Source organism: Uranotaenia lowii, chromosome 3, assembly GCF_029784155.1.
Source record: "Uranotaenia lowii strain MFRU-FL chromosome 3, ASM2978415v1, whole genome shotgun sequence".
NCBI classification, from domain to species: Eukaryota; Metazoa; Arthropoda; class Insecta; order Diptera; family Culicidae; genus Uranotaenia; species Uranotaenia lowii.
This window is the reverse complement of record NC_073693.1, coordinates 133,381,609-133,393,858: the sequence shown is the minus strand read 5'-3', so window position 1 is coordinate 133,393,858 and position 12,250 is coordinate 133,381,609. Positions and strand designations below refer to the sequence as shown.

The window sequence follows — 12,250 nt, the reverse complement described above, 5'->3', positions numbered from 1 at the left end:
TTTCCACCCATGATCTAAAGCATTTTGAAACCCTGACTTCAAAGGAGCTCCCATTGCTGATTGTGCTGCACATCGGGGTTCTGGAATGTTGGGTGGTGGTGTAGAATTCACTCACGCACTATCAAACACGTGTCACGATTTCCGTGTCACGGTTTCTGATGGGGACGAAAATAATTTACGGTGTTTTAATAGCCTTGCCTGGCATCCACCCATACTGTAACAGTAGTTTGATGAGAATAAAATGCGCATACGTTAAAAACAGGAAATCAAAACCATACGAGAGCTGTCTCGGCATAACGGACAGTTGATCGATGGGCATGGTCGTTCCATAAATGTAGGAGAGTTCAAGTGTGTTTGGAAACATTTGTTCATTTCTAATTTGTGCTTACCCAAGGTTTGACTTAGCACCGTTCTGCCATCTTCGCCGTGACATGCATTCCGTGCATCGAATGGATTTGTGAACTGTACAAAGGCATATCCTTTGTGCATCGAAATTCCTGCAAGAGAGAAAATATCATTATAAAATATTGTTGAGTTAAATATAAGCTTTAAAGAGAATTTATTAAAAATTTTAGAATTCATTACTTCCTAGTTGATTGAAAATATCTACGAATGTGTTTAAGTTGAATTGATGTGAGTTGTTAGATATCAATCAAAGTTTGGCCTATATTTTAATTTAGGTCAGTTTAGGTTTTTGAGAATTAAAAAACTTATCTGGAATCCGATAAAAATACGAAAACTTTGCATTATATATTCAACCAAATCACTAAGATTACCAGATAATTCATATTTAACGACAATAGAAAATAACTGAGAGCTGTCTGAAAATTAAACGAGCCACAAGAAGAAGTTTTGAAACGAGCCTGAAGTTTGTAGAAGATTGTTAAGCTTTATTAGAAAGAAACAAAGTGTTAAACAATATAACCTAATAACTTCAACAATTTCATCCTTGCAAAGACTGAATTTTAAGGACACTTTGACTTAGAGGTTAGTAAATAAACCACAAACCAACCACAATTTCTAAGAAGCATCTGATAGCCTTAATGATTTCAAAATGGTATAGTTTATGAAAATCGGTGCAATAGTTTGATTTTATATCCAGAAAAGTATTCCAGGTCTTTAAATGACCCCAATCGGCTAAACGTTCTTTTTTTCTTGCTTTGTGACTTGGGTATCCCTAACCAAAAATTTAAAAATAAGAAATCGAAGTGCTTCTCATTCCAGAAAAAAGTCAGAAAATTTCATGCATCTAGCTTTAACCGTTCCTGAGATATCACAACGAGATTGTACAACTCGGGTCTGAAGGGTGTTGTACAGTTTAACCAATTTAAAAAAAATGTGAAATGTATAGGACTCTTTTTTTGGGTTGGTTTTGACGATTGATGTTAACTAAGCGGTAGTTCAGTGTAGGTAACGGCAAGATTTACACAAAGGAGATAGGGACCAATCTGCTTCTCGCCAAAACATCTCTCAAGCAAATTTCGGCGACTGAAGTGTATTTTTCAATTAAATTAAGTTTTTAGAAACATCGCTGGTGAACTGACAATTGAATACAGATTTTCGACAGTCTAGTACCGAATTTTCCTATGTCGGAAGTTAAAAGTTCGGAATTCCGAAGTAAAATTTAGAGCTGGTGTGATAATAGTATGCCATCTAGCGACTTTTTACCGAGATTATCTCAAATACTTTCAGAAAACGATTAGTCAAAGATGGCTTAAAAACATCATCAAATGCAAGAGCAAGACGCCATTAGATAACAGGACGCTCGAAGAAATTGCTGTCTAAGTTGAGAAAGAAGCAGCTGATCGTCATGTTCTCAAACGAAAAACTTTTTTCGATCGATCTGGTGAAAAAAATTTCCAGAGAATGTGGAATTCTAGTTTCCCTTCGGAGTCGTAGTATTTTAAACGGTTGCTTCGAATGGACTGAAGATGCCTGCAGTTTTCGTAAAATCTGGGGTAAAAGGGATTACTGTATGTTATGTAAGTATTTTCAACAATCAGCTGGTTCCGTAGATTCAGGCAAACTGCAGTTAATCCGAGAATGTTGTTATCCAACAAGATAGAGCCCATGCCATACCTCGAAACGGACCCAAACTTGTCTGGCGGAGAATATGAAATTTTAACCCTAAGATCTCTGGCCCCCGAACAGTCCAGATTTGGAACTCTTCGACTATTTGATATGGGCGTATATTTAAGCGAGGGCCAGTGGAGCCTCTCACCCACGTGTCGATTCTCTGGACGCTTTCATCTCTGAGGCGTGAGCTTCAATGTCATAAGTTTATATTACGAAGGTATGCTCCCGATTCAGAACTCGCCTGGAGAGACTAGTTGAGAACGAAAGTTGACCCATCGAGTTATGTAGGGGAGGAGCGGGCTATATGCGCCCATTAATCAGAACACTGATTTTATCAAATATCACTTCGAATATGTGTACAAAAACTATATTCACGTGTGCAGGCATCTGTTTTCTATACAATGGAGTAATTTTTATGTTAAAATTCTCTTCTGTTTCCAAGAAAACGATATTATTCTAAGTGTTGTCTAAAATGCCGAACCTCAAACCGTGCGGGCTAAATGCGCCTATTTATGTTTTGAACAAAATTTATGTTTTTTGGGCAATATTTCCGTATAATTTTATTGAAACTGCTAGAAAGTAATAATTTCCGTACGACAAAGTTGAAGTTTGATGAAAAATCATGTATATTATAATTTAATGGAATAAAACAAAAGTTAGGGTTTCCATACTATGGAGGCAGTTCATCCATGAGAAAAACTTTATCAAATCTGTTTTTATATCTTCAATTCTCTCTTAAGATGTTATTCAGAGCTAAGATTTGAAGGTTCAATGATAAAAATCATTTATTTATTCTATTTGACCTGTTATTTTAGGATGGAGGCATTTTACAAACATGATGGGGGCATACAAAAACACTCTATTATTCCACTATATAATCATTATTAAACCTCCACAAAAGCTGAAATATGTTTAAATTCTTAAGTTCATTTAAGTAAGAAATAAAAACCATCCTAGTTTTTGTTTTAAGCTTCTTTACGTATAATTTTTAAAAGTCGAAATATTACATCAAAATGTATCCAAACCTTGTATGATTTTTTTAATTTTTTTGAGTTTGTAAAATCATAAAATTCTTTCTTGCCTTATGTTCTAAGCGTATCACCCTCAAAATGCATTGGTCAGATAAGCTGTCAAGTCAGCCATTTCATCAAACAGCCGTAGGGTCATTTAACCCGATAGGCCCATTTAGGAAACCTTTCCCCTATCGTTTTTCAATATGTGTATCCAAAAGCCTGGGTGAGTTATTATTATTATTATTATTTTAAAATGGTGTCCACGATAAAATTGTCACACTATGTAATTGCTCTAACTTTTAAACCGTTAGGTAGAATTTAATGAAAACTTGGGTGGATTTAGTTCATACTGCATTGTTTACACCTGCAAGTTTTAACGTCCTGTGATCAAAACTCGCGGAAATGGAGTCGAAAGAACAGCTCGTGCATGATAAAATCTTGCGCATTCATCGCGAGAACAAGGATCTCTCGCATCGTTCCATCGCGAAAACGTTGGGAATCGCGAATTCCGCGCTGTCGCGAGTGATTAAGCGGTTCAAGGAACGATTGACCGTCGATCTGAAGTCCAGAAGTGAAGGGAGAAGTATTTCGTACAACACCAAAAATCACAACCGCGTAGTTGGGGCCTTCAACTGACATCCGAACGCTTCCGTTCGGCATGTTACTAAGAAGCTGCACCTAAGCGGAAGTTTTGTCCAGAAGGCTAAAACTAAAACTGGGCTTCGAACGTTCAGATACAAAAGGCCCCTAATCGCGACGAGAAGTAGAACAAGTCCGCCAAAACCAGAGCCAGGAAGTTGTACCTCAACATGCAGACGAAAGTTGAATGCTGCATTATGGACGACGAAACATATGTGAAGGTCGACTCCAAACAGATCCCCGGCAACCTGTTTTTCACGACCAAGGATAAGTTCAGCATTCCGGAGCATGTCCGCACTCAGAAGATGTCCAAATTTGCGAATTTATGCCATCTGCACGTGCGGGAAGCGAAGTGCACCTTTCGTGACCCAGGACACGATGAGCGGACAGGTGTACATGGAAGAGTTCCTCCAGAAGCGGCTACTTCCTCTCCTGAAGGCCCGCACAACAATCTTCTGGTCTGATTTGGCCTCATGTCACTACACCAAGCAGGACCTTCTTAAATGACCTAAGGTATTGAAGACAGTCGAGGAACTGAAGTATGGGTTTACATGCAAAAAACGGTTGATTCACAGGTTGTGCAGAATCTTATGGCCGAGGTGCGGGCATTTGTGTATGGACTGTCAATAAAATATGAGTAAAATGGTAAAATGATGTTTAATAGTTATTTTTCAATCCCTGAAAATTGGATGCCAGTCGGATGAAAACTCTAATTTTGCGAATCAATTTTGTGTGTGGCAATTTCGTCGTGGAGACCCTTTATCTCAAAAAACCACATGATGGATCGTCCACATGTTAACATTACCTACATTATAAATAGCTTCACTGAAAATATTAAAAATTCCCATCCATTTATTTGAAAGTTATTCACAAAGCAAAGTGTTGCATTTTTTTCGAATACACTCCTTAGTTGTTGAACGGTTACTTCGAAGAAAGAATTTCGGAAACTTCTTACTTTTACATCGTGCTCTATTCGATTAAAGCCGTTCAAAGTTTTAGAGCGCTTAACGCATTGGATATTTACTATGTGGATTTTTTAAAGTCGAAGATAAGCTACCTTGGCTATATCATCACAAGCGAGGAATTGGTGGATGATTTCATATTTTCTTTAATTCAGATAGAGAGTAAAATGACTGATATGATGTATACAGAAGTTCACCAATTAACTTCAATCAGCTCCAAGCGAGGTAAAGACTTGTGGAAAAACTTTGTCCAAAGTGATTGTAGCAAAACTTCGCCCAAAGCTCATGTCAGTTTCAGTTTCAGTCAGATTTCAGTTACAATCAGGTTTCAGTTTCAGTCAGGTTTCAGTTTCAGTCAGGTTTCAGTGGTGAAATAAAGTTAATCTTTATTCACTTTTTTTTGTCATGTTTTATAACTACCCATAACCAAGTTACCGAAAAAAAATCTGTGTTTTTGACAAAAAAAATCGCGAATTCTGTGATTTGAACCTAAAATTCTGTGACGGTTTTCTGTGACACTAGTTCAACGAAATTAATTGTAGAAATTATGTGAAACATCAACAAATTGGAAAATACTTGCAGTTTTGATTGAAAAAAATCATTTTACATTGTATTCACATTTTCTTGAATTATAGTTAAAAATAAAAAGTCAAAAGTGACATAAAAATTTCAAATTTTGGAAATCTGTACATTATTTAAAAAATATGTGAATTCTATGAATATTCAAAAAATTCTGTGACGAAATGTTGCTCAAAATTCTGTGATAATACAGACTTTTCTGTGATTTCGGCAACCTTGCCCATAACATTGGCGATAGCTATTTGTCACTGTTTCACATTTGCATTCCCTAATCGAGAAAGTTTTCATTTCTCAATGAGTATTCCGAAGCAACAACCCATTTTTCCTGCAAACCAAAGTTTGAGTTATATCGGTCCACAGTGTGTTCATGTAAATATTTGTTCTGTGTTTACTATCAGCAGCCAATGATTGAAAATATGGTAATTTGTGAGGAAAATTAATAAGGTTGAGTTAAAATGAGAGAAACCAGTGCTCAAAGATAGAGAGAGAGAGAGAGAGAGAGAGAAAATGTGCGAATTGTTGAAAATTTCTGCTATTTGTGAAGCAGTTGTGAAATTTTGAACATTACCATTTAAAATGCAAAGTAATCTCTCTCTATTAAAATCCCTTGGAAAAAACCCTTTTCCGGAGGACCCAAACGGTGAGTTTCAACAGTTAATTCTACGCTCGCAAAGACGCAGTGCGAGTGTGTCTTGTGTTAGTCAATCGAGTTGCTGTGCCACATGTCTATGACTCATTCCAGCATGACGTCACAACGTTTGCAAAACAATTTTTTGGTATATTGTATGTAAGTTTTACAGGTCATATCGCACATTGTTAAAAATCGTACATTATAAGATCAAAATTTAATTCTCTACAATTTGAAACCAAAAGTATTTGTATAGAATAAATAGTTTACAAAATATAAGCAAAAGGAATCGTGACGTCACAACGCGCCTCTTTTCCCACTTTTCAGTTTTTTTTACAACGCCGCAATTTTCTGCTCTTCTATTTGATCGAATTTTATGAAAATTTCAGGAAAGTATCGATTCATTACAACCAAAAAATCGCTGTTTTTGATTTTTTCTAATTTTGATTTCAATTTATTTTAGAGCGATTCAGTTTCGTGACGTCACAACGCACCATTTTTTTAAAGCAGGGTTTTGCAAAGCGTTGTGACGTCACGAAATTTTATGGTTAGCTACATGAAATAAATCAAAGTATAATCTTAAAATGAATGCTTAATTTACTTAAAATGCTCAAAAACTTAATAAATAATATGATTTGGTGATGAAATCGATCCATTTATTCCCAAAAATTAAAAGGAATTAAATCTCAAAGGCCCATATAAGCAGATAAGGTTTGCAACACTGCTCACATCAATTTTATTCGAAGTTTTTTTGTGCGATCATGTGAATATCATTTAGGACAAAACTAAAACAAGGAAATATTTATTCGTAAAAACAGAGAAATGTGTTTCTGAAACTTTTCAAACTTTAATTGCAAAAGAAAGGAAAATAAATGATAATTCCAAAGCCTTCGATCTTTTCAAATCGACACTAGAGTGCCTAAATCAGCCATAAAATGAAAATCTCATAAGTTGCAAGCTTAAATAGATCCTAGGCCTAACACAAAGTACAATGCCAAATTTGGAGATTGGCCCACGGAAATAGAGGGCACAATGAGCCTAAAATTTGTATGGAATTATGAGAAATTGGGTTTGGAAGGACATTAAAACCAAGTTATGCACCAATTTCTGAAGTCCCTATCGGCTGATTTGTTTTAATTATAGTCATTCACAAAGCTTTCATTATGACAAATAGTTTATCTCAAGATCCCATTTCGACAATGGTTTAGTTAAAAAGGTTTTTGAGTTTCAATAATTAGCTTCTGATGGGTCAAATACAAAAAATACCTGAATGATCGTTAATCGACGCTAATTTTGAACGTTATAGCTGTTTTATGATAACTAACTCTGATCGAAACGCGTTCCTCAGATGAAATATTGTCATAATCAAAGCTTTACAATACTCAAATTAAAAGAAAAATTGGTTGATAAAGACCTAAATTATTGACGAAAAACGGTTTTTTATCGTGCCGAACCAAATCTACATAATTCCATACAAATTTCAGGTGCGTTGCGCAACCCCTTCCCTTAGAATAATCTGACCCAAATTTTGCATGAGACCTTGTGCTAGTACATATTTGAATTTATTTAATTTTGTAATTCAGTTCAAAGTCTCTTTTTTGAGATTTTATGTGAACACGGGGTTCGATTTGGATTTTCTACTGACATTCTTTGAGGTGGAAATTTCAATAAGGGCAAAAAAAATTTAATTAATTTTATTAATTAATTTTCTATGAAAATCTTATGATTTTTTTAATTAAAAAGTTAATCTATTAAGTTTACCATGTTCAAAGATTTTTTGAATCTCATTACATTTATTTCATGGAACTTATTTTGTTTGAGCATAGTGCCAGAAAGAAATAGAAGCTACGAGCGGTGTTTTTCATTCTAACATAAATATATGAAGAACTTGATCTTTTGCAAGATTTCTATTCAAATCATTGATAACTACCTGCTTTATGATTCACAAATATTCTTTTACAAAATCGATGAGGATTTCATTTGTTTGATAGTTTGTTTATTCTTGAATCAAGCGTTTTTAAGCGCGGTTTTATATGTTTTATTAGAAATGTTAATGCAAAACAAAAAATTTTAGTTTCTTTAAAACTTGATAATAGAATTCGTTTATTGAAGCACATTGTTGTGTTGAACTTGTATTGAAGTCTTGAACGTTTTCGAATAAAAGTAAATAAATTTTCGTGACGTCACAACGCATTCTTTACCCGGGCGCAACTCACAACCTGCTAAACCGATTTTCAATCTAAAAACTGCATTAAATTCCACTCAAAAAGTTTGAAGAGACCTCCAATTTTCGATAATATGTGAAATTTCAGTAAATCATCAATTTAAAAACAGTAGAATTTTCGTGACGTCACAACGCTTAAAAATAGATACCTTTATCAACGATTCTAGAGCTTAAACTTGCAGTAACTGTTATTTAACTTATATCATGTTTAAAAGATGGCTTTTCTACCATCATTTTGCAGTAATTTTTTTTAACATAGCCAGATTTTTGACAAAGTTATGTTATAAATAAAGAATATTTGCAAAAATCAATTAAATTTCATACTAAAATTTTTAAATTTCAACGTTAACATACTCAATTCTGAAAAAAAGGTAGCTGAAAATCTTTTAATGGAAAATGACACTTAAGAAATAACCTTTCTAACGCTATCTAATTTTTTTTTGGATAATGAAAAATAAAAATCGGTTCTCCAGTTGAGGGGTGCTTGGAATGGGTCCTATATATATGCAAAAGATTTTCAAGGCACACCATCATGGTCAGTATCATCCGGAACAAGGTAGTATCAAAACTATGATACCGATTTGGTTCCATCATTCTTGTCTTGTGATAAGACATAAGATATGTTCTGCTTGGTTTCTTTCAGACTTATACAATGCCATTGCACTGCAAGGACAATGCCAGCGATGTAAAAGCTTGTTAGTGCCAGTTCGGCATACAATCTTATGCAGATTATCCATCTTCAAGGCAGTTCATCATTGGAATAGAGTCGGATTTGTGGGAGTAGACACACTTTAACTGAGCCTGAGGAAAATTATTCCCATGACACATAACCCTTTTACGCGATCACAGCAAATGTTTTTGAGCTGTCTAGCATGCTACTCCCAACAAGTCAACACCAGGTTGAAATGTTGACCATCCCAGAAAAATAAAATTACCGTCGATGAGATACAAACTTCCGCCAGCTTAACCAGTGACTAATTAAGCCAGATGAAGAACGAGGATTAATTGTTCTAGGCTTTTCGCCAATTACCAAATAACCATGCGGTTACGTAGTGATGCCTGCACAAAACGAATAATCGCCGCTGGTGTTCATATCTTATGCCAATGACGGTGAAGTATTGAGAACTCATGATTGGAGTTAAGGGGAATTGTGAATTGTGAATTGTGGGTGTAGAAAACATCGAACTACTTTGGACTTGCCCAAGATCAAAGATCTGAACGATTAATTTCATTTGAATGAAATCAACTTGAAAAAGAGCAATTTACAACGACCCAAATCAAATCATGAATAAATATATTGTACAAGTGACCCGGAAAACTTTGTTGAGCCTTTGTTTTTATTATTTAATGCATTGTTCACTGCACTGTCCATAAGTGGATGAAAGGAAATGTTGTGGGAAACTTTTGTATCTGTAATAAATCCAAAATTATAGTTTGTTTTTCAAGTTCCGATATTTTTAGTTTATTCAATTCACCGCTCAGGGAATGGAAAAAAATAAGTTTAATCTTCTAAAACTGGCAGTGGAAGATACAAATTTGGAGAACGAACTCATTTTCTTGCGGATCTTCAGTATGCTAACTTCTAAACAGTTCTAAAGGATAACTAAATCTATCAGGGTCTAAAAGATGACTTTATATATCAAGTTTCAGTTTCATTATTATTTCACGGTATCGTTTCTTCATTCCTGTTTGAAAACTTTCATCCAGTCAAGTATTTAAATATATTTTTTTCCGCTAATTATAGACACTTTACCACGTTAGTGGCGTTCGTGTCTTGTAACTTTATTAACTAATTAACCTATTTTACAATTTTTTCGTCAGTCCTGATTTGGAAATGAAACAAAGCAACTTTTTTTCTTCCTGTTCATTGTTGGAAAGGGCAACTTCCAGGGATCTATCAATTCCGCATTCACGTCTTACTTTTTCATGTATTCTGCATTCAATAAGGATGTGTTGCACAGTCAAATATACGCCACAGCAATCACACACAGGTCTGTTTTCTCGAATAAGTACGAGTGGGTCAGCCGTGTATGGCCAATGCGCACGCGGGAGAGAATTCGTTGTTCACTTGCACATTTCCTATCTTTGAATTTTAGTACAGTAGGTTTAATTTGTCGCAGAAATCTTCTGGAGCGATCCCACTGCTTTTGCCAAGTTTCCTGGATACTCATATTTATAAAATGTTTAGCGTCAGAGGATGGTACAGTAATGTCGATAGGTACATCCCCACGGCCTACATTTGCAAGCCTATCAGCATGTTCATTACCTTTAATTCCCGAATGCCCCTGTATCCACGCGAAGGTTATACGGTTGTGAATTGTAGTCTTCGTTTCAATTTCTTGGAGCCATGGGTGGTCAGTGCGTCCTTTATTTAGAGCAGAGGTGAGCAACCCGCGGCCCGCGAAGCTTTTTTCAAATTTTTATGCCTCAACTTTTTTCTACAATGGATTAACTAACCTGGAAAACTTCAGATTGTTAACTCTTTTCTGAATTTTAAGCCTTTATTATGTTCTGTTTTAAGCTTAAATTCAGTATTGTTTATTGGCATAACGTAATATTGGGGTGTTTTTTTTTATTCAGCATACTTTTTCCTTATTATTTAACTCCTACCCTCCTCCTACACATGATCAAAGGAGTTTCGAAGCCCGTTTGGTGAAGTAATTATTTACATTTCAAGCTTAAATAATGTTGAATGATGGAAAATATGCTCAGCAGATAATTTTCTTAAAATTATTCTATCCAATTCGGCAAAAAGGTTTGTTCTGTTAGCATTCAAATACTGGCAAAAAAAAATTAAACCAAAAACTTGAAATTTATTTTTTATTTCTGAATATTGACGGAAATTACGAAAATTAAATAATAAAGTCTGGGTGAACGACTTTAGGTTGTTTATCATCATGAATCAGCCGGCTTCAAAGTTACCCACAAAAATTATTAGTTCTTGAAAAAAAAACAATAGATATCTGAAGTTCTCTGATTCCACCAAAAATATCCTTGATGATTTTCTGTGATGCTTTTTTTTTCAGAAATTTTATCAAAAACTTATCACAAACATCGATAAATTGAGTTATTTCACTTATAATTCGCAATCCACATTACCAGTGTCAAAATATTGCTCTAGAAATCCTACCGCAATGATATCTAAATAAGATTAAAATGATGAAATTTGGATAAAACATCTAAAATCAAAAATGTAGTTTTTAAAATAGTTGCCTAAAAATTTGTGAAATTGAACATTTTTCAACCTTGCTCAACATCTGAATGCAATGATCTAATACTGAACTTCAATTTAAAAAACGGGTTTTTTAACGTTTGTAGAAAAAACATCACAACAAGTTTTTATTGTGGAAAAAAATAACAGAAAGTCAAATAGCGATCAAAAGTACAACGCTAAGAAGACAATGATTTCTTTAAAAATATTTTTATCACACTCATAGTTATCACTGTGGTAAGATCCGGAATTTTTTTAAATGGAAGTGATGACGAAAAGTATCATCGGTTTAAACAAGAAATTGAGAGATTTTAAAAAATGACAAAGATTTAGCGAGATACCTTTTCAATATCGGGTATTTAAAAAGACGTAATTCAATACTGTTTTTGAGCATGTGAAATCGTTTCATCTTTTTTTTCGCCAAAATTTGTAGTTATGAATGTGTTTTTGAATGTAATGTCGAGAAGCTCTGATAATTATCACAAAAAAAAAATTAAGTGCGGGCCGCCGGCAAGATTTCAAATTTAAATTGTCCCGTTGGTTCAAAAGGTTTCTCACCCCTGATTTAGAGCATCGAGGCATGAGGTTAATATTAACACATCGTTATTCAAACTTGCTTTTGTTACTGCAATCTTAAGCGCATAAGCTTCGGCCGAAAAAATACTGCAGCAATCAGGTAGTCTGTAGCTTTTGGAGAACAAATTGCTATACACTCCAGCTCCAATTTCGCATCCTAATTTAGATCCATCAGTGTATAAAATTTGGTATTTAGAATAATTATTATTATTTAAATATTATGAAGATTGAATTCAGGAGAAAATGGACCATATTTTTAATAAATCGTCGAAAGTGGTTTAAAATTTTTCGATTTGTCTTCACCCCAGCATTTAAATACATTGAAGTCTTCTTTAAGCATGG

The 12,250-nt window shown here is 34.5% G+C and overlaps 1 protein-coding gene across 2 annotated transcripts in view; it reads right to left on the bottom strand.

Moving 5' to 3' along the window:
* The window catches only part of LOC129751318 (uncharacterized), a 377,841-nt gene that overhangs the window by 181,053 nt on the left and 184,538 nt on the right, over positions 1-12,250 (bottom strand). For both annotated transcript variants that reach the window (XM_055746750.1, XM_055746751.1), the window contains exon 3: positions 390-497. In XM_055746750.1, coding sequence (XP_055602725.1) covers positions 390-497 — 108 coding nt within the window. The remainder of the gene's footprint in view (positions 1-389; positions 498-12,250) is intronic.